Source organism: Nycticebus coucang, chromosome 14, assembly GCF_027406575.1.
Source record: "Nycticebus coucang isolate mNycCou1 chromosome 14, mNycCou1.pri, whole genome shotgun sequence".
In the NCBI taxonomy this organism is placed as follows: Eukaryota; Metazoa; Chordata; class Mammalia; order Primates; family Lorisidae; genus Nycticebus; species Nycticebus coucang.
In genome coordinates this window covers 31,501,593-31,524,872 of record NC_069793.1, presented here as the reverse complement: position 1 = coordinate 31,524,872, position 23,280 = coordinate 31,501,593, and the positions used below count along the sequence as shown (strand labels likewise).

Here is a 23,280-nt window from a genome sequence, read left to right as displayed (position 1 = left end):
TTTACGACCCAATTTGAGCATCACTTCCTCTGGAACTTTACCTGACTACAATTCAGTTCGGTATACTCTCTCCGTTTTATCACCAAGCATGTGTTTCTATGGTATTTATAACACTGTTTCCATGTGTGTTCTCCATTAGGCTGTGAATTTCTGAGAGCACAGACTATATCTTTAAATTATTCACATCTAGCCTAGCGTCTGATATGTTTCAGTGACATTTATAAATGAAAGAATAAAACATTCTGTTTTCTATGGGTGGCACCTGTGGCTCAAGGAGTTGGGCACCGGTCCCATATGCCGGAGGTGGCAGGTTCAAACCCAGCCCCGGCCAAAAAGCACAAAAAAAAAAAAAAATTCTGTTTTCTAAATTATTTTTCAGATTCGATACATTTCTCAGACTCAAGGTTTACCAGGAGAACAGTTGTTGAATGTGGGTACGAAATCTACAAGATTTTTTTGCAAAGAAACAGATATGATTCATTCTGGTTGGAGATTAAAGGTAATTTCATTTAAAAGGATAATATTGTACCTTTGCATCATGCACATTTCAAAACTATTAAGAAATGAGTATAATTGTGATGGATGTGTTACTTAGTTCAATGTAAGCATTTCACATTGTATGTTGAAGCAGTACCCTGAACCCCATAAATGCATCAATGTACAAAGTTACGATTTAATAAAAAATAATTAAAAAAAAAAGATAATATTTAGAAAACCAATTTTTCTTGGTGGCGCCTGTGGCTCAGTGGGTAAGATGACGGCCCCATATACCAAGGGTGGCAGGTTCAAACCTGGCCCTGGCCAAACTGCAACAAAAAAATAGCCGGGCCTTGGGGCGAGCACCTGTAGTCCCAGTTACTTGGGTGGCTGAGGCAAGAGAATCGCCTAAGCCCACGAGCTGGAGGTTGCTGTGAGCTGTGACACCACGGCACTCTACCAAGGGCAACAAGTGAGACTCTGTCTCTAAAAAAAAAAAAGGAAAAACAGTTTTTCTAAGATGCCTCAAATATGTGAGCCAATACCTTCCATTTTTACTTCCATTGAATTTCTTCTTTTAAATTTTCATATTTGACCCTTCTTTTTTAAGGTAAAAACCCTTTCAGAATAATTTAGCTCATTTTCTAATCTGACAACATAATTATTAACTCATCTCAATTTTTTTAACTTTTATGTATATAACTGTATTTATGTTGTGTATTTACTTTCTATACTCAGTTTGACATTATTAAGATTTATAAGACAGGGACTGAATGTAACCTCTTACTACATGCCCCAAGTATGCTAGAATCTTTGAGGGATCAACATTCCCAGTGTTTAACTTTATAATTAGTTACTTTGTTTAAGGGGTTTGACATAGATGTGATGTTTTTCTTTTCTTTTTCTGTTTTTGGTGGGGGTTGGGGGGACAGATTCTCACTTTGATACCCTGACTAGAGTGCTGTGGCCTTATAGCTCATAGCAACCCCAAATTCTTGGGCTCAAGTGATCTTCTTGCCTCAGTTTTCTCTGTTTTTAGTAGAGACAGGGTCTCCCTGTTGCTCAGCCTGGTCTCAAACTCCTGAGCTCAAGAAATGCACACACATCTTGGCCTCCAGAGTGTTAGGATTATAGGTGTGAGCCACCATACCTAGTCATATATGTGATGTTTTTCATGGCCTAGGCTAAGCACTACTCATTTTTTGGGTGTGTTTAAAAAAAAAATACATTTTTGATAGTTATTCTTTTGAAACTACTGTTTGCCTTAGAATATTCATTATATTAAGAGTAAATGCACCAAGATTAGCGAAATAAAAATGTACATTGAGTGCTTAACAATTTATTCTTTCTTCCTCTTTGATAATTCAATAAGACATTGGAAGAGCATGAGGCAGAGACAGGAATGAAGTCTAAAGAAGCCAGAAAGTACATATTCAACAGTCTGGATGATATAGCGAATGTGAGTACCAAAGCCACATTTGTTAATTTTGTATGCTTAGATGGCAGACTTGAATGCCAAGGGTGCCAAAAGTTACTCACTTTCTAAATGGCTACAAAGTGCCTGCTGTTTAGTTTTTCAAATGAAATTGATTCTAAGTTTTCAACCTTTTAGGAACTAAATGGTATTTGTCTTTATCAAATTTTAATTTTAGCTGTCTTGTTCTTTAGTAAAAAGTATTTGCTTTTTTAGTAAAAAGTATTTGCTTTAAAACAGCGGTTCTCAACCTGGGGGTCGCGACCCACAGGAACTGTATTAAAAGGCTGCGGCATTGGGAAGGTTGAGAACCACTGTTTTAAAAGGAAAAGTCCTTGCAAACAAGTTTCTTTTCCCTGTATTTCATTACAAATGGATATTTGTTTAACTAGAAAAGATTTATTTCCCACCTGCTTTGAATCCTATTTGGTACCTCAAAACATTTTGAGTATTTGTTGATCTTAATTGTTCTTTGTTTTAAAATAATTGTAGTTCTCTGTCCTGTCCTGTGTTGTGATTTTATTTTTTTTAACAGTGAACCTTTGACATACACTACTCTCTATGCCTTTTAAAAAATTTGATTGCTTAAAATTTTGATTTATTTTTATTTTTTTAGGTGAACACAGTGATGGATTTGGAAGGAAGTGATCTTTTGGCTGAGAAAGCTGATAGAAGAGAATTTGTTAGCCTGTTGAAGAAAATGTTGCTGATTGATGCAGATTTAAGAATCACTCCAGTTGAGACTCTGAACCATCCTTTTGTTAATATGAAACATCTTTTAGATTTCCCTCATAGCAACCAGTATGTTACTTTAAAATCTCTAAAGTTCTAAAAAATAATAGTACTAAGTCTGTACAGAAAATCAGTGTGTAAGAAAAATGATTTTTCTTCATTAAATATAAATAAACTGAATCTAAAGAGGTTATGCTAACTTGGCCAAGGTCGTACAGACTAGTAAGTGGCAGAGGAGAACTAGCACAGAAATCTGAATTACGGTCCTTGTTCTTTTTCCAAAATACCATACCAAAAGTATGACTGAGTGGTTTTGTTTGTAATATGACTTTCTTACATTAATAACCAGCTGTATGTAAAAGGAAATGTTAAATGTTTTCTCTTCCAGTTCACATACCAGTTTTCATAGACTTAGATTCTGGCCTTTTTGAGTCCAGCAAACTTCATTTTACTTCATACCTTTGCTTTTGTTTTTCCTCCTCTTTGCCCCTGCATTGTGAAGGACAGGTTTTCAGTGGGTAGAGCTTATATGCTCAAATTCTGAAGGCCTTGTGAGAATCTTAGGCAAATCTTTCAAATTCTTTGTGCCCCAGATATCTTTTTTATGAGATGAAGAGAGTCGAGTAAGTCACTTAAAGCAGATTCCCTTAATAAATTGAAAAGACTAAATGAAGAAAGCACAGGAGTGAAATAATATTCATAATTGTGAATTGTCCTTAAAGTTGATATTTCTTTTTTTATTGATACTTCTTGAAAGTGCAATTACATTTTTCATTAAAACACTTAAAAATTGTCCTAATATTTTTCTTATATAATCATTTTGAAAATAGTATGATAACCACATACTTGGAACTATTAATTTAGCAGTGTGGAAATGTGGAAATTTAGGAAAAATTTATTAGAACCTATAGAACTCATAAAATGGGTTACCAAAAAAAAATTTGCAGATATAATGTATACTTGCTTTGAAATTCAGTTTTTTTTTTTTTAATAGCAGAATCTTATTCTGTTATCCTAGATTGAGTGCCATGGCATCCTTATAGCTCTCAGCAACCTCAAACTCTTCGGCTCAGGCAATCTTTTTGCCTCAGCCTCCCCAGTTGCTGGGACTATAGGCACCTGCCATGATACCTGGCTAGATTTTTTATTTTTAGTAGAGATGGGATCTCACTCTTGATCAGGTGGGTCTCCCACTCCTGAGCTTAAGCAATCTACCTTCCTTAACTTCTGAAAGTACTAGGTTTACAGGTGTGTGTCACCATGCCCAGCCTGAAATTCAGTCTTTTTTTATAGGAGTTCCTGTTAGAAATGCTATTGGAATTAAGTAGATTAAGTGCAAATCATAGGATTTTTTTTCTTTTAGGAATAATTATTTTGTTAATATACGTTAATTTAAAACTAAGCATTTAAAATGATATTACAAAACCTGTCCTTTTTCTTTTGCAGTGTAAAGTCCTGTTTTCATATTATGGATATTTGTAAGTCCCACCTAAATTCATGTGACATAAATAATCATAATAAATCTTCACTTTTAAGACCAGTTGCTTCAAGCAATACTGCTACTCTAACAGCAAATTTTACTAAAATTGGAACATTAAGAAGCCAGGTAAGAACTTGGAATAATTAATAATTTATACTTTTTTAAAACCAGGTAATGCTCAGTTTCCCAGGCTAGAGTACAGTGCCTTTATCATAGCTCACTATAACTTAAAACTTCTGGGCTCAAGTGATCCTCCTACCTTAGCCTTTCAAATAGCCAAGACTACAGGCATATGCCATCACACTTGGCTAACTTTTTAAAAAAATTTGGCTCGGTACCTGTAGCACGGTGGTTACAGAGCCAGCCACACACACTGAGGGGCCAGCTAAACAACTGCAGCAAAAAAATATAGCCCGGTGTTGTGTGGGCGCCTGTAGTCCCAGCTACTTGGGAGGCTGAGGCAAGACAATCGCTTAAGCTCAAGAGTTTAGGTTGCTGCGAGCTGTGATGCTACAGCATTCTACCAAGGGCAATATAGTGAAACTCTGTCTCAAAAAAAAAAAAAAATTTATAGAGGTGAGGTCTCACTGTGTTGTCCAGCTGGTCTTGAACTTCTGACCTGAAGTGATCCTCCAGCTTTGGTCTCCCAAAGTACTGTTTTTGCAGGATTCAGCCACTGCACCTGGCCTATACAGTTTTTTTTTTTTTTTTTTTGTGCGTGTGTGATTTTTGGCCAGGGCTGGGTTTGAACCCACCACCTCCGGCATATGGGACCGGCACCCTACTCCTTGAGCCACAGGCGCTGCCTGCTTATACAGTTTTTTAAAATGATTACTTATTTTGCTTTTGAACTATATAGAAATTTCAGGTTGGCAGTTAGTGCTAATGAAGTCTTACTATGGCTATTCTATTGACTCTCTTAAAATTTCAGAGTGTCTGTTGGAGCTTATTTACTCAAATTCACCTTTTTTCTCTTTGATTTTCTCCAATGCCACAGCTCTACCAAAAGTAGAGTTCAGTAGAATATATTTTTAAATTTTAGTTGGACCAGCTTGTTTCTATTCTGTTTTTCTGGATCTATTTTTATTGTAGAATTATGATTTTTAAGAAACTTGTTGGAATTCTTTTTATATAGCATTTGTGTAACATAGCAGATGAGTGTATAATGTACCATACGTTGATTGTTTCAGGCGTTGACCACATCTGCTCATTCAGTTGTACACCATGGAATACCTCTGCAGGCAGGAACTGCTCAGTTTGGTTGTGGTGATGCTTTTCAGCAGACACTGATTATCTGCCCCCCAACTGTTCAAGGTATTTCATTTAAATTATGCTTTGAAATTAGGCATGCAGTATTTTTAAGCAAGTTTAGTCAGCTTTTCATTAAATTTGTTGCATAGTATTTTTTATATTTAGTGCTGCATTTGAATTTAACTTAAACTGTCCAGTAGCCTTGAGACAGTGACATTCATTTCTTGACTAAAGTTCCATTGCAGTCATCATTAACAAAATGGGATTATATGAAAATTGCATTTCTTTTAGAATCTTCCATAATAAAATACCTTAATAGTAAGTAATGAGCTTGGAAAGCTATAGGTTGCCCTATACTGGGTATCACCTCCTTTAAATGATCAGGTAAGTATATATTTTTTGTCCATAATTACTAAACATTAACGTGAGAGCTGAGTTTTTAATAATTTTGGTTAAAAGAGTTCTGCCCTAAAATGTCATCGTCTTATTGTTTATCTATAGTTTAGGTAAAAGTACTTGTATTATGGATTGATTTGATTAAATTAGATGATGTTCCTCCTTTAGATAAATATTGCCAATTAAATCCTAAAGAGAGATGGGTGGCAGAATACCTTTCAAGAGGCCACATGTTTCATAGTGGCAAATTTGTTAGTGGGTTTTAGAGCATGATAGCAAAAAACAGGCCAGTAGCCGCAAACCTAGCAAGTGGAATAACCTACTTCTAGGTCCTTTCTTAGGATTTTATCCCTGCTAGGATTTTGTATCTCGTTATTTTATTGTTTAATTTAATTTAATTTTTAATTTTTTCTCATGGCCTGGATGAATATAATTCAGATGTCTAGTTATGTGTTAAATCAAGAGGTCAATTACAAAGGGGGCCCTAAACCACCGTGAACAGCTTAGTGATAATGCTATATGAAAGCAGTTGGTGCTAAGTCAAGACACCTAGAATCTAGTTCTCTTTCTGCTGTTTTCTGTGTCAAAAACATCTGTGCTCATCTGTTTACCTGTTTTAGCTTTAGTAAAAGAAAGCAAACTGGATAAATAATATCCTGGTCATTTCTAGCTCTAATATTTCTGGAGTCTGAGGTTATTTTGTTACTTTATGGACAGGGTCTTACTTCATGGCTCAGGCTAGAATGCAGTGTTATAATCATAACTTACTGTAACCTCAAACTTCTGGACTCAAATGATCATCTTCCCTTATCCTCCCAAGTAGCTAGGCCTACAGGTGCCTGTCACCAGACTGGGCTAATACACATACACGTGTGTATATACTATGTGTATATGTATATGTGTGTATATATATAATATAAATACACACACACACACACACACATATATATATAAATAATTTTTTTTTTTTTAAAGAGATGAGATTTTGCTATGTTGCTCAGGCTGGCCTTGAGCCTCTGGTCTCAAGCAGTCCTCTTGTCTTGGCCTCTTAAAGTGTTAGGATGACAGGCGTGAGCCACTGTGCCCAACCTGATTTTTTTTATTTATGGATATTTGAGCAACTTAAAAAATATTTATCTTACTATCTCCCATACTACCTAAGAAAGCACCAAGAATGTTTATTGACTTGACTGGCTGGTAATATGAGATATGAAAATCAGGCTGGGCATGGTGGCTCGTGCCTGTAATGCTAGCACTCTGGAAGGCTGAGGCGGGTGGAATGCCTGAACTCAAGAGTTTGAGACCAATCTGAGCAAGAGCGAGACACCCCGTCTCTAAAAATAGCAGGTGTTTTGGAGGGCGCCTGTAGTCCCAGCTACTTGGGAGGCCGAGACAACAGGATTGTTCAAGCCCAAGAGTTTAAGGTTGCTGTGAGCTAAGATGTCACAGCACTCTACTGAGGGCAATAAAGTGAGACTGTCTTAAAAAAAAAAAGAGAGAGAGAGATGTGAAAACAGATTAGATTTTAAGCTACTGTTGTTCTACCAGGGTAGCTTTACTTTCATCACTTTCATATTTTGGGTTTTCATATAAGGTCTCACTGGGAGAAGGATTTGTATCACTGCAAAAAAAAAAAAAGACAACTTAAATAGTTGCTTCTAAAGATGATATTGTGATTCAGTGGTGGTCTGTGAGTATCTGTAATGGTGACCCATGGCTGGTCTTTGGTAATAAAAATGCTTGCATTTATATTGTAAGCACTCTTAAAAGATGTTATTGTGTTTTTTTGGGGGGGGGTTTGGTTTGATTTTTCTCCAACTATTTATTGCAAGAATTTCAAACACCCTTAGTGTGTGTCACACTTTATGGGGGCAAGACATGATTGCAAGAGGGACTTTACCTAACAATTGCAATCAGTGTAACTGGCTTATTGTACCCTCAATGAATCCCCAACAATAAAAAAAAAAAAATAATAATAATAATAATTTCAAACACAGGGGAAAGTTAAAGGACTCATATGTTCTACACTAGACTCAGTGAGTGTTAATATTCTAGAATATTTGTATTATCTGTATATCTATAGTACACGTACCTATACCCTTTGAAAATAAGTGGTAGATTTTATGACATTTTACTTCTAAATAACTCAACATACAAGATAAATTTTTTTTTTGTAGAGACAGAGTCTCACTGTACCGCCCTCGGGTAGAGTGCCGTGGCGTCACACGGCTCACAGCAACCTCTTAACTCTTGGGCTTACGCGATTCTCTTGCCTCAGCCTCCCGAGCAGCTGGGACTACAGGCGCCCGCCACAACGCCCGGCTATTTTTTGGTTGCAGTTTGGCCGCGGCTGGGTTTGAACCCACCACCCTCGGCATATGGGGCTGGCGCCCTACTCACTGAGCCACAGGCGCTGCCCTACAAGATAAATTTTTAAATCAGTTATTGCTTCAGTGGTATCTTGACAAATACCACTTAACAAATGCACTTTCATGTCCTTCTTTACTTAGCTAAGTTTCTAATCCACACTAACATATAGGTTCTTTGGTTCTAGTAATTTCTCCCATGTCCCAAAGTCAATTTGAGGGTCACCACCTACACTGTAGTATATTTCATGAAGGTTTGAAATAGCAGTTTTCCCCCAGAGTCTACCTTCTGTTTATAGCAAAAACTTAAGGAACTTAATGAGACACATTTCTAAACAAGGTTAACATCATTCTTACGACATTTCAATGAAGTTAGACAAATCTTTTATCTCTACATGGTTTATAATCGATAAAAAGCTAGTAACCTGGGCGGTGCCTGTGGCTCAGTGAGTAGGGCCCCGGCCCCATATGCCGAGGGTGGCCAGTTCAAGTTCAAACCCAGCCCCGGCCAAACTGCAACAAAAAAATAGCCAGGTGTTGTGGCGGGCACTTGTAGTCCCAGCTGCTCGGGAGGCTGAGGCAAGAGAATCGCGTAAGCCCAAGAGTTAGAGGTTGCTGTGAGCCGTGTGACATCTTGGCACCCTACCTGAGGGCGGTACAGTGAGACTCTGTCTCTACAAAAAAAAAAAAGCTAGTAACCTTTCTGTAATGGTAGCAAATTGTTGAGTGGTTTATAATAAGGATAACTGAATAAAAGGATTCAACTCTCATTAAGCCATTAAACAGCAAGAATAATGCTCTTGAATTAGAATTAATAGTGAGAAGAAGTAAAATCTGTGTTAGCTTAGTAACAGAGTAGCAGCAGGAGAGGCGAGTTCTGTAAAGATGTTGTTTATTTTTTTTTTTCATCCTGGTATAAGAGTTTGCCTTAGAAGTGAAAGCTTTCCCTCTAATCAGTCATAACATCTGTGTAGAAAATCTCAATATTGGGTTTCTTAATGCTTCCTCCTCATAATGTATCAGTCCATTTCCAAGAAATATTTAAAAATAATTATTGGGCATCTATAGGATAGTAATTGTGGTACCATTGTGGTTTGTACTTAAAAATAAATTTTATGTTTGTCCCTTTCACTTAAGATTTTTATTTCAGACACGGTGCCCATAGCTCAGTGGTTAGGCTGCTAGCCACATGCACCAGGGCTGGTGGGTTCAAACCCGACCTGGGCCTGCTAAACAACGACAACAGCAACAACAAAGATAGCTGGGTGTTGTGGCGGGCACCTATAGTCCCAGCTACTTGGGAGGCTGAGGCAAGAGAATCACTTCAGCCCAAGAGTTTGAGGTTGTTGTGAGCTGTGACGCAATGGCACTCTACTGAGGGTGACAAAATGAAACTCTGTCTCAATAAAAAAAAAAGAAAGAAAGAAAGAAAGAATTATATTTCCCTTTGGGGGTATAGTATTTTAGTCATGCATTTTGTATGTTTTAGATATTATAGGTATAATGTATAGGTATAAGCATATAGATACTACATCCATAGGAGTATGCTTATTTTAAAATAAATTGTTTAGTACATAAGACTTAAATAAGCTTTTATTTAACAAATCTGAATGTTAGTTTTATATATTAAACAAACCTTTAAAATTATTTAGCAACCTGGAAAGTTAATTATTCATCCCCTCTGGATGACAGCTACTATTTTAGAGTCAAATATATGCCAGCAAAATTCTCCTCTGTTACAGTGAAACAATCTTTGTAAGTTTTTGTGCCTAGTTCTCCAAGTATTAAAGCAAATATAAACAAAGGTAAATTTACAGCTAACCTAATAACTGTATAATAAATTGGGATCTTAACCCATTGTTGTATTTGATCAAAAATTAGCTCTCATGAGGAGAGATTATATATGTATATAGAAGAAATCTCATTTTAAGGCATTGCTTATGGGAGAGAATTTAAGGGCAATGAGATTTTTGTTCAGATTTAAGAATTCGCTCTGTCTTTTCATCCTTGTCAAAGTGAATTCTGCTTTTTTTCTTGAAGAGATTGTCTATTGCTGCCATATATCTACACTGCCTGGGTGTGCTTATATTCCATTTCTTGGAGAATTTGCTGATCAAGACATGCTTTTTGGAAGGGGTAAGAAGATCAGTTAAAAAAACAAACAAACCTGTAGATTTGTGTTAAACTGAATTTGTATTTAGCTCTTTAGGCAGAGCACAGAGAGTAGAACACCCTGGCAGTAAGCTAAACATCTCTATGAAGAAAATAAACAGAACAAAATTAACTTTCTCTTAAGGAATAATATTTATATTTGTACAATAAAAATGTTAAGGTTTTTCAGTAGGAAAAGAAAACAATTGTAGTATTTTTCTCTTGTCTCTGAACAGAAACAACATCATCACTTTTATTCCCAAATCAATTCTATTTAAATAACCTTCCAGCTGCTACAACAGGCTGGAATTATTAAGTAGTGAATTTATTTTAGTTCATCTACTTTCTGATCTTGAGGGATGTCCCTAAAATCCAGTAAATCAAAGCTCTGACTTGGGGTATGGTACTACTTTGCTGTCTTCAAAGTTCAGTTTTGTAAGACTTAATATTTAAAAGGTACTTTGCAATGTATGAAACAGAGTTATTAGCATTAACAGGATTAACATTGCTGGTAATCCTGGTTTCTGATTTGCCTAGTGGGTAAGCAGAATGGTAACATGTTTGTTCTGGAGTTCCATTCAGCTCTCTGCTAGTAAAACTAGTCAAGTCATCCACATTAGGCAAAGTATAGTTACACACCAAATTAGGCCGAATAGGTTGTTTTTTGCTTTCCCTTTGGAGGTTGAAATGAATGTGCCATCCCTGAATTTCATCCATTGTGTAAACTATCATGTCCACTGCATTATGAAGTTGTGATGCGTTTCCCTTTTAAACAAGAGCATTAAATCCTATCATAGTTTTAAAGAAGAAAGTATTAAGTATAGCTAAAAATTGTATGAAAAGAACATGCTAGCCAATATCTCAATATCAAGCCAGATTCATCTTTCCCTGTTGTCATAGTTGCAAAGCTATTGAAAAGGAAAGTAAAGTTTCAATAGGGAAACCTTTAAAGGAAATTAGAAATTTCAAGAAAAATAAATAGCTCAACTTTATAGTATGTATTTTAATACAGAGAATAACTTTATAAGAATTTTTTAAATGCTGTGTACCACAAAGTTGATAGGAAGTACCTCACTTTCCTAATAGACTGCATTGTTAGTCTTATGAAAATTTTATGCATTAGAATTTATAATCCTTATCAGACTTTAAGCAGTTCTTTGTATTTAAAATAAAGGTATAAGTTAAATCAGAGGAAGTTTTTTTTTTTTCCCCTATCATTTGATAACTGTTCTGTTTCACAGGTATTCCTGCAACACATGGTAAACCCACTAATTATTCAATAAGGGTAGATAATACAGTTCCCCTCGTAACTCAGGCTCCAGCGGTGCAGCCATTACAAATCCGATCAGGAGTTCTTTCTCAGGTTGGTGGTAATTCTTTCTTTTGGATATGTACTCTCCATATGTCACCCTATGCTGTTGGGAAATAATGAAAATGACCTGGGTGGGGATTCAGTTCTTTTAACTTTCATAATTGTTAGTTATTATTTTAATATACTTTTGAATTTAAGATGCGGTAAAGTGTTTTCTTTTGCTTTGCCCTGATGTAATAGACATGGTCTGGTAGAACACAGCAGATGCTGGTACCTGCTTGGCAACAAGTAACACCCATGGCTCCTGCTACTTCTACACTAACTTCCGAGGGTGTGGCTGGCTCACAAAGGCTTGGAGATTGGGGGTAAGTTAAAAATAAAAGTGCTTCTTTGTGAATGGGTCTTAATAAAGAGGGGATTCAATTTTTCTGAACTTTCTCCCTAGGAAAATGATGTCACGCAGCAATCATTATAACTCCGTGATGCCGCAACCTCTTCTAACCAATCAGATAACTTTATCGGCCCCTCAGCCTATTAGTGTGGGCATTGCACATGTTGTCTGGCCTCAGCCTGCCACTACCAAGAAAAATAAACTGTGCCAGAACAGGTTGGTATTGGCACTGTAATTTTCCTCTGCATTTTGAGAATTAATCTTTAAAATGAATTTTGCATGAACACTAAAGGGTCACTCTGTTGTATTCAAAATGACCTCTTTGGTAGCTTTGTTACAAACCACTAAGCCAGCTCCCTTCTCAATTTCTCAGAGGTATTTTGGTAAAACTAATGGAATGGGAGCCAGGAAGAGAGGAAATAAATGCTTTCAGTTGGTAAGATTGTCTTTATTGCCCCTTTGACTTATTATCTATCTATAATGTAGCAATTGTAGACATTCAGATATCACATTTACAAAAAAAATGACCTCTTATATATATGTAAATGCAATTTACACTACATGTAGAGGTACTTTAAATTTCACAAAAGCTCATACTTTATATGTTTATTATCGTTACATGTGAACAAGTTAAAGGCTTGCATTATTCAATTTAACAATATAGCTTAGAAAAATGTCATCTACATATTTTGATTATAGAAATTATAAATTATACCTTTGGTTGCAGGAGTAATTCATTGCAGAATACCAATATCCCACATTCAGCATTTATTTCTCCAAAAATAATAAATGGGAAAGATGTCGAGGAAGTAAGTTGTATAGAAACACAGGACAATCATAACTCAGAAGGAGAGGGAAGAAATTGCTGTGAAACATCTATCAGAGAGGACTCTGATTCATCGGTTTCAGACAAACAGCGGCAAACCATTATCATTGCTGACTCCCCAAGTCCTGCAGTAAGTGTGATCACTATTAGCAGTGACACTGATGAGGAAGAGACTTCACAGCGACATTCACTGAGAAAGTAAGTGCCCAAGGCAGGCTGCTTTTGTAAAGGATAATGACGGCGCCCTCTGGTGTGCAAAAAAAAAAACTTTGAGACTTAATTTTTTTTCCTCTCAATGTCCTTTGGAGTAAAAAGTACTAAGCTGAAATTAGTAGATCAACAACTATAGAATTAAATGAGAGAAAAACGCTATTAAATTCAAAAAGGGAGGCGGGAAAGGGTTCAGTAAGTTCATACCTAATGGGTACAATATAGGGGTATATGGCACACTTCTTGGGTGAAGGACTCAACTATAATTTGGACCTTATCTTACTAATGCAAACAATTAACCTAATCATATGTACCCTCATATTAATCTGGGAAAAAACCCTTCAAGTTAGAGAATCAGATTCTAAACAGAGGGAACATTCTAAATAGTATTTACCATGATTATTATAGCATTATTCCCTGTATGCATAAGCTTTACTTGCTTTTTGTCCAATAGGTCATTCTTAACTGTTTTCGCATCCTTAATTAAAGAATGTAAATTTGGGGTACTTCTTCCCATTTTGACCCATGTTTTTCTCTTTTTTCTTCCACCAGATGTAAAGGTAGTCTAGATTGTGAAGCTTGCCAGAGCACTTTGAACATTGATCGGATGTGTTCATTAAGTAGTCCTGATAGTACTCTGAGCACCAGCTCTTCAGAGCAGTCCAGCCCATCCCCTTGCAAGAGACCGAATAGGTAAAGGAATTTTGATAGTAGAAATACTAAGTCTACTAAAAAGCCTATGATTTCTTTTTTGTGTTGTTTAATAAGTACCTGCAATTTACAGTAGCAGCTTCTTTTTTGAAGTTGATCACTTTTTATAATCTCAGGTTTTTAGTAGTCATTTTCTTTATTGTTATAGAAAAAGCTTGAAATGAAAAATTAAGGTTTTAATAAATGAATTTTAAGGAATCATCTATTTTTAAAAGGCTTTTGAATGAAAACGCCCGAGGTAGGTGGATTGCTTGAGTTTAGGAGTTTGAGACAAGCCTCAGCAAGATCAAGACAACTTCCCCTCCCCGTCTCTACTAAAAATAGAAAAAATTAGCTGGGCATCATCATCATGGCAGGTGCCTGTAGTCCCAGCTACTTGGATGGCTGAGGCAATAGGATTACCTGAGCCCAAGAGTTTGAGGTTGCTGTGAGCTATGATGATGCCATGGCACTCAACCCAGGGCAACAGAGTGAGACTCTGTTTGAAAAAAAGAAAACAACATTTTTAATTTCAGCTCCACAGATTACTATTGTAACATTTTTGAGTAAAAACATATACTTAAGCAAAATAAAAAAAGGAATGTTTTTTCATAGTGAAGTAATCATTGGCACACACCCTGTGTGCAACATATCCACTATGTTTTTGTTTTTGTTTTGAGACAGAGTCTTACTTTGTCACCCTCAGTAGAGTGCTGTGGTGTCATAGCTCACAGAAACCTCCAACTCTTGGATTCAAGCTATTCTCTTGCCTCAGTCTCCCAAGTAGCTGGGACTACAGTTGCCCGCCACAATGCCTGGCTATTTTTAGAGACAAAGTATCACTGTGGCTCAGGCTGGTCTCAAACCTGTGAGCTCAGGCAATCCATCTGCCTTGGCCTCCCAGAGTGCTACGATTTCAGGCGTAAGCCACTGTACCTGGCCCTCCACTATGATTTTTATCTCCCATTGGTGACTGATTTGCATGATTTCATCCATATTTCCTTGCCCTAGCCTTCTTTTTGGTTAGGGATGTGTATTGCCACTAAAGTAGTAAGCTTCTCCTTACCAGTATGGTGTAAGGGAAGTGACACATTAAGAGATAAGCCATCAGCCAGGTACAGTGGCTTGTGCCTGAAATCACAGCACTTTGGGAGGCTGAGTTGGGAGGATCCCAGGAGACCAGGAGTTTAAGACTAGTGTAAACAAAATAGAGAGGCCCATCTCTACAAAAAATACCTTAAAAATTAACTGGGTATGGTGGCGTGTACCTGTAGTCCCAGCTACTCCGGAGGCTGAAGTTGGAGGATCACTTGAGCCCAGGAGTTTGAGACTACAGTAGGCTATAATCACTACACTGCATTTCTGCTTGGGCGACAGAACAAGATCTCCTGCCTTTAACAAAAAGAAAAGGAGGCTCTATGCCTGTAGCTCAGTGGTTAGGGCCCTGGCCACATGCACTGGGGCTGCTGGGTTCAAACCTGGCCCAGGCCTGCTAAACAATGACAACAACAACAACAACAAATAGCCAGGCGTTGTGGGAGGTGCCTGTCATCCCAACTACTTGGGAGGCTGAGGCAAGAGAATCGCTTAAGCCCAAGAGTCTGAGGTTGCTGTGAGCTATGATGCTACAGCACTCTAATGAGGGCGACGTAGTGAGACTTTGTCTCAAAAAAAAGAAAAAGAGAGAATCCTAAATACCTTTGATTTTAGTTTTTAGGAATTCTTTTTTAGTGGTACCAAAATTAAAAAAAAAAAATTAAGTCTTAGTTTTATACATTTTTTTTCCGTTTTTTTCTTTTTTTTAAGGAAAAAAGTTTTTTTGTGTGTGTGGGGGGGGTCGAGACAGAGTTCTACCCTATGCCCTGAGCAGAGTACAATGGCATTGTAGCTGACTGCAACCTCAGACTTGGGCTGTGGGCATCTTGCTGCTGCTAGGACTACAGGTGCTCACTGCAGCGCCTGGCTGGGATTTTCAATTTTTTTTGTGAGTCTGGGGTTTCACTCTCGCTCAGACAAGCCTCGAACTCCTGAGCTCAAGCAGTCCTCTCACCTCAGTCTCCCACAGTGTGCAATTACAGGTGTGAGCCACTGTGCCCAGCAGGAAATATGGTATTGAATACTTTTTCCAAAGTCTAGAAAATATAAAGAAGTTTAAATATATCTTCTTAGTATAAGTTGCTTATAATATAGTTTGGAAGTTGATACATATATACATTACATAAATACATACTCATAAAATATAGATGTAAATATATGTAAAAGATACATATAAATAAAAATACATATAAAGAGAAGTACTTTGAATTGTTAAGTGTGAAATGAGTTGTTAAAAGAGAATAGTAAATGCTGTAGAAATCCCAAGGACAGAGAGACTGTCAAGTGCAAAGAACGTGAGGAAGAAATGAGAAATACAGGACTCTGCCTAGACCACGCAGATAACTGGTTAGTTACAAGGACCCACATTATCGTGAAAGGCACCTATCTTAACATTAGAATTTAATCTGGAATATCCAAATCACATACTTACATCTCTCTCCTCTCTGTTCTCACTTCGTTGCCCAAGCTGGGCTCATTGCAGTCTTGAGCTCCCAGGCTCAGCCTCCCAAAGTCTTGGGATTACAGCTGTGAGCCACTAGTCTGGCCTTGTTTGTAGCATTTTATTTAAATTATCCAGAGCAGTATTTCTTTGTCATAGCTTGATGAAATTATCTCGAATTTGTAAAGAGGCTATTTTATGAACTGATACTAAAAATCAAATGGGAAGGAAAAGGAGAAAAAATATTAAATGCCACCAGACAATCCTAAACTGGGACAGAGTTAGGGGTTAAGCAGTCTGAATAGAGAATTAATTTGGAGGTCTAGAAATTTCATGAAAAAATGCTATTTGACAAGGAAAAAGTTATAATTATATATAAAATAACTAAGGAAGATTCTCATCAGTTTGCTAGAGCCTGGGTATTACTTACTATTAGTTTTAATCTGGGAAAAAATACTCATAAGTGCATTCTTACAGTATGTCAGATGAAGAGCAAGAAAGTGGTTGTGACACTGTGGATGGTTCACCATCAGACTCTTCAGGGCACGACAGCCCATTTGCAGAGAGCACTTTTGTGGAGGGTACTCATCAAAACACAGAACTGGTAACCTCTGCTGACACAGGAACCAAGCCAGCTGTTTGTACTGTCGTGGTGCCACCAGTGGGACTAGAAAGTGGATTAAATGCTGATGAGCATATGGCAAACACAGGTAAAGTGAGTCTTCCTATTTTCCTGGTTGTCCTTTAAGAGGTCTTAATCTAGGAACGTTAGAGAACAGGATTGCCAAAAGTCATCTTGGAATTTTCAATCTGACACTGCCATATCTATTATATAGTAGAAATCCCTTCTAATATCATCCACTGCTTGGGAACTAGGAGCTTTCTTTTCTTTTTAATTTTAGGGTTCTCAAATCACTACTTTGTAAAGAATCTAAAGATTTTTCTAATTTTTTTCTAATAAAGAGAAGGAAAAGGTATCAACTCTCTAATATTTTGTTCATTGCCAGATTCTATATGCCAGCCATTAGTAAAGGGACGATCTGCCCCTGGAAAATTAAACCAGCCTTCTGCAGTGGGTAATCGTCAGCAGAAACTTACATCAGCATTCCAGCAACAGCATTTGAACTTCAGCCAGGTATGTTTATTTATGAATTCATAAGTCTCTGAGATTCAGATTTAGCAGTTGTTTTTCACTTATGGAGAAAAAGATTCCAAAACTGTATGCAGTCTTAAATTTTTTCCCTTCTCACTATGGCAAGTAACTAAAGAGTAACTGGCCTAATAATAGAATAATTAAGCAAATGATCCACAGAACTCATATTCTTCTTCAGAAAGACTGAGTTCTTGGATTCTCTTAGCTAATATTTTAATGTTGTCTCAACCCTTTAAATCAGAACATACACTAATGGATTGACGGCTGCCTTTCTTACGTGTTATTAGTAATGCTCACCTAACCTTATTGAATACTTGCCATCAATTGAACATTGTACTTGGCAGTTGTGTTTTAGTTGGAAAGAAAAGATCACAGGTATTGTAATCAGATCTGGGTTCAATTATATTTACCTAAACATGTTATCTTATTTAGGTCTCTTTAACAACTCAGATCGAGACCTTAGTTGATGGGAATAATAGTCATATCATGGGGTTGTTTTGGAGTAAATAACGTCATATGTGTGAAGTGGTAGCTTTATATGTAAGTGCTCCACATGCGCATGGCAGCTGTGAGGAGTGGTGGGGTAGCAATAGGCTGTATTAGCAGTGATGATGGCAGTGCCTATGTCGTAATAATTATGTGGGCTCAGCGCCCGTAGTTCAGTGTTTAGGGCGCCGGCCACATGCACCAGGGTTGGTGGGTTCAAACCCAGCCAGGGTCTGCTATATAACAATGACAACAATAATTAAAAAATAGTCGGGCGTTGTGGCAGGTGCCTGTAGTCCCAGCTACTTGGGACACTGAGGCAAGAGAAGATTTTGAGGTTGCAGTGAACTGTGACACCAGGGCACTCTACCGAGGATGACATAGTGAGACGTCTCAAACCCAAAATAGGCTCGGCACCTGTAGCACAGTGGTTACGGTGCCAGCCACATACACCGAGAGTGGCGGGTTTGAACCCGGCCTGGGCCAGCTAAACAAGAATGACAACTGCAACAAAAAAAATTACCAGATTGTGGCGGGTGCCTGTAGTCCCAGCTACTTGGGAGGCTGAGGCAAGAGAATTGCTTAAGCCCAAGTGTTTGAGGTTGCTGTGAGCTGTGACACAACAACACTCCACTGAGGGTGACGTAGTGAGACTGTCTCCAAAAAAAAATAATAATAATTATGTGGGAATACATATTATAATGTTAATACTGGTATGTTAAAATCAGTATTTTTCTCTCTTCTACTTAGTTCTGAGAGATGTACTGTGAGTCATGGAGAATATATTGTAATTTCTCTTTCTTCCTTTCATCTTATAAATTATATTATTCAGTCCCTTTTTTCTTTGTGGGCAGGTTCAACACTTTGGATCTGGGCATCAAGAGTGGAATGGAAACTTCGGACATCGAAGACAGCAAGCTTACATCCCTACTAGCGTTCCCAGTAATCCATTCACTCTTTCTCACGGAAGTCCCAATCACACAGCGGTGCGTGCCCATCTGGCTGGAAACACACACCTCGGAGGACAGCCCACTCTACTTCCATACCCATCATCAGCCACCCTGAGCAGTGCTGCACCAGTGGCCCACCTCTTAGCCTCTCCATGTACCTCAAGACCTGTGTTACAGCATCCGACTTATAATATTTCCCATCCCAGTGGCATAGTTCACCAAGTCCCAGTGGGCATAAATCCCCGTCTGTTACCATCCCCAACCATTCATCAGACTCAGTACAAACCAATCTTCCCACCACATTCTTACATTGCAGCCTCACCTGCATATACTGGATTTCCACTGAGTCCAACAAAACTCAGCCAGTATCCATATATGTGAAAACTTAAAAACAGTATATTGAGGAAGCTCAATGATACAAATATTTGATTAAAAATAAAACATGGTATTTAATAAATATTAGCCATGGCACAAGAAAATTATTTTTGAATCATGTAGACTTGGGTGCAATTTAAACAACTTTGAGCTTTAAAAAAACTCACTTTTGATGTGTTTTGCACATTTGGTATAACTTGTCTTTGGTCATGTTATCTTCTTATGTAGTAACTCTATAGACAGGTGACTTATGGGAGCAGAAGTCCAGTTTTGCTCCTGCTATTTTTTATAAATTGCCTTCTAACTAGTGCAAGACACGTCCACATTTGGGAAGCCATTCTGTGTACAGACTTAGAGCAAAAGATGCGCATATGTCAAAATTACAGCATACAAGTGAATTGTATTATCTGTGTCTTAGTGTATAAATGTTGGGTCACTTCCCTAAGAAATTGAGCTATTGTTCTTTACATTTGCATGTGTCTTTTGCATGGGCAAAATGTTGCCTAGACTTTGCTCTTAAATGTTGTTCTAATAATCTCAGCTGCATTGTAAACCGTTTCCACACATAGTGCCTTAAATATTTGAGGTTGTTAATGTTATTACCTATCTATAAATGTTGAGGACTGCAGCACTTAAAGTTCAAATTCAGACCTACTCTTTAGTTTTCTTTTGATAGAGTAATGTTCATTTTTGGTTTTGTGTGGTATGATTTCAGGTAGTAGCTGTTTTTTCCTTATTCAGAGGGCAGCATGTTTGCTATAGCCGAATTCTGCTGTCTGATTTTTCAAAATGATCTAGCTTCATGAAAAGCAAGCAGTCAGTAGTGCTTAAGAAAAATTGATTCAGTATCTAATGGATAGTTGATAACTGTCACAGCACAGCATTTTATATACTATTAAGTGAAACTGCAATACAATCTTAAGTTAATTTTGAGAGTGTTTGCTATATAATCGGACTTCAAATGTTTAGAGGTGCAGTAGGCATGACTTTGGATAGATAATGAAAGAAAATGCAAAATGCTCACTGATTCATGATGTGGTTTTATCTTAGCTTGGGCAAACCATGCAGTATTTAATAAATAGTAGCAGAATATTTACTATTGAAGCTTGAAAAGATGTGAGTTCTTTGTGTGCAATTTTTCATTTATGCATGTGAGAGGGTTTTTTTTTTAAAGTATTTTTACATTGCAGTACTTGTTTTGCTTGTTGGTGATGTTTGCTTATTTAATACATTCCGTCAGGGACAGAAATTACATGCTCTTTTTTTTTTTTTCCTAATGAAGTGTGTCTTGGGTGTTTTCCTCCCCTTTTTTTGTGGGGGGTGGTATGGTGATAGTGGTGGTTATGTTTAAATGAAGTTGCTTTTACAGCACCAAAGACTTAATCATCCATTTCCTATACTTTTTGCATAGACCTCAAGTATATTGTAGTGTAGAGGTGGAATTTAAGGAAAGGTATTAACTGAGGCTGTGTTTAGCTTACAGGCAAGTAATAAATTGTATCATTTATCTTATGAATGTATCATAGATAAGCTGCTATATAACGATTGCCACTTCAGATAGCTGTGAAATTAGGTGATTAGTTGTTATTTAGCCTTCTAATTTCTGTATAAGTCTAATTACATGAAATAGAAGTTGGGGTTTTGATTTTTTACTTTGCTTTTCTGTTTGGAGTGTCATTGTAACTACTGTATTGTAAATGATGGAAAATAATTGCATATGTTATTTTGGGGTGTGTTATTTGCATCAGTATTTTATCTCTATTACTGTTTGTGCTCATCACTGCATATAAGAAATCTTGGATGTATCAATGTAACTTAATTTTTTATTTTCATACTGGCATTCTAGACACTTGAGAAAGCTGTATCTTGCAGGCTTGACTTAACTTTTTTTCCTTAAAAATCTGGAATATAATCTTATAGCATTTACTGGAATAAACAGTACAAAGTGTTTGGGTGTAAAGCTCTGTAGATGTTTTGGATTTACGATGTTTCTTTGATAAATGAATTGTATACCACTAGTACAGCTCTAGTACAGCGCTGACAATAAGCTAATGATGGATAAGCTTTTCTTTACTCCATTAACACAAGCAGTGTTTTATTTAATAATCATCAATGAAATAAATGTGCCTGAAATTGATTTTAAAAATTACAGTATTAGATCATAAAATAAAAACCAGCAGTACATTTTTAGTCACACTGAAAATGAAGGACTTAATTTTCCCCACAAGTTTCAGTGTTTTTAGTACTCAATTCTATGCATTTTATATAAATAGAAATATATATATATAATAACGCATATAAAAGGAGTAGCCTAAGATTAATTTAAAAGATTATTTACAGATGACAAATTTATCTGGAGGACTATTTAAGTAAATTTGCTGCCCTCCATGGCCTTCTAATTTTATTTATACAGTCCAGCAGATTACTGGTATCTGCTCACTTCTTGGAGAAGAATCAAGGCTGGCAACAGATATTTCAGAAACACCAAGTGCAGAGGATTGATTGTATCACGACAGGTACAAAAGTTGGCACAGTTACCTTTTTTGTTCAGGGCCATGTTTACTACCCTGAAGTGTCATATTTTCTGTCTTTAAATTCTAAGACTTAAAGTAGTCTATTAAATTGATAGTAAATGGTAGAACTCAACATTTTCGTAATACCGTAGTAATATTTAATAAAGGCTTATTCAAGTTAAGTACATTGCTCTTTATTAATTGCAATCATGCGCTTTTTAATGCATTGAAAGACGAAAAGATTCAAAATTTTGCTAAATTCTGCATTTAGCATAGTGATGAAAGAATCTGGATTTATACCCTAAAGTGTTTTTAAAAACCATTCTTGTCAATTTTCTCTGGTTTTAATGCTTTCTTAAATAAAACACTGCATGATTTCCAAGTTGCATATACTATTTCAATGTATAAATTACTTTTTATCAAATATTCTGATATTTAGTTGTTTTTTTTTTCCTTCAGGGTGTTTAATTAAGTAGGTTACTGTATTAACAAAATGTTTTCATTTTTTAAATCTCTACTGCTAATTTTAAACTTGGTTTGTGTTAAGTAAAAGTTAAATCATACACTGCAAGGTGTAGGAAGATTTGTTTTAATGAACTCAATGATACAGATTTGATTACTAAGTTTGAATTGTTAACTGTTTAACAACTTTAGACTTGTGGCTTTCTTTTCTTCGGTTTGTTTGTTTTTGCTTTTACTTCTATGCTACACTAGTTTGCCATGTAGCAGTTGCACTGTGCAATATTACAATAAGGACTGGGAAAATTTTTATGGATGTAATGTCTATTACGGTTTGCGATAGTATTTCTCTCTAGTTCTCAGTGATTTAAATGTGACCAAGCCTTCTGTACTTTGTCACAAAAAGCGGGTTTTCCAGGTGACTATTTTGGTGAGTGTCAAAATAAGAATTTATGGTGTATTACTGTCAATTCACTTTGAATTAAAACATATATATTGCCGCAAACAGCTTGTTGACTTTTTTTCCCTTTGGGTACTGCTTTGGCAGCAGAAAAGAGAGAGGTTAATGATACCGAGTACCTAACTTCCATCATCTTATTTAACTCTCAATGCTACCTTGTGAGATAGGCATTGTCTTTGTTACATGAGTGAAAACACGGGAGCAGATATGTAGGGAACTTGTCCAAAGTCACACTGCTAACGAGTTTGAATCTGAGATAGGAACCAGGCTATCTAACCATAGTTAACATACTTTCCACCCGTCCTTTTTTTTTTTTTTTTCTTAGAGACAGAGTCTCACTGTACCGCCCTCGGGCAGAGTGCCGTAGTGTCACACGGCTCACAGCAACCTCTAACTCTTGGGCTAACGCGATTCTCTTGCCTCAGCCTCCCGAGCAGCTGGGACTACAAGCGTCCGCCACAACGCCTGGCTATTTTTTGGTTGCACTTTGGTTGGGGCTGGGTTTGAACCCACCACCCTCGGTATATGGGGCCGGCGCCCTGCTCACTGAGCCACGGGTGCCGCCCCACCCATCCTTTTTTTTAACTTAAGC

At 37.0% G+C, this 23,280-nt stretch overlaps 1 protein-coding gene across 8 annotated transcripts in view; it reads left to right on the top strand.

Annotated features, from left to right (window-relative positions):
- HIPK3 (homeodomain interacting protein kinase 3) overlaps positions 1 to 22,733 on the top strand; it is a 128,729-nt gene extending 105,996 nt beyond the window's left edge. For 3 of the 8 annotated variants that reach the window (XM_053562905.1, XM_053562906.1, XM_053562907.1), the window contains 13 exons: positions 380 to 499; positions 1,850 to 1,936; positions 2,568 to 2,752; positions 4,130 to 4,289; positions 5,354 to 5,477; positions 11,569 to 11,690; positions 11,880 to 12,004; positions 12,085 to 12,246; positions 12,758 to 13,054; positions 13,619 to 13,759; positions 16,770 to 17,002; positions 17,300 to 17,427; positions 18,786 to 22,733. In XM_053562905.1, coding sequence (XP_053418880.1) covers positions 380 to 499; positions 1,850 to 1,936; positions 2,568 to 2,752; positions 4,130 to 4,289; positions 5,354 to 5,477; positions 11,569 to 11,690; positions 11,880 to 12,004; positions 12,085 to 12,246; positions 12,758 to 13,054; positions 13,619 to 13,759; positions 16,770 to 17,002; positions 17,300 to 17,427; positions 18,786 to 19,262 — 2,361 coding nt within the window. In that variant the 3' untranslated portion in view covers positions 19,263 to 22,733. Of the gene's footprint in view, positions 1 to 379; positions 500 to 1,849; positions 1,937 to 2,567; positions 2,753 to 4,129; positions 4,290 to 5,353; positions 5,478 to 10,216; positions 10,313 to 11,568; positions 11,691 to 11,879; positions 12,005 to 12,084; positions 12,247 to 12,403; positions 12,467 to 12,757; positions 13,055 to 13,618; positions 13,760 to 16,769; positions 17,003 to 17,299; positions 17,428 to 18,785 lie in introns of all 8 variants that reach the window. The other 5 variants (XM_053562899.1, XM_053562900.1, XM_053562902.1 and 2 more) reach the window with 3 other exon arrangements.
- Positions 22,734 to 23,280: the final 547 nt, after the last annotated feature.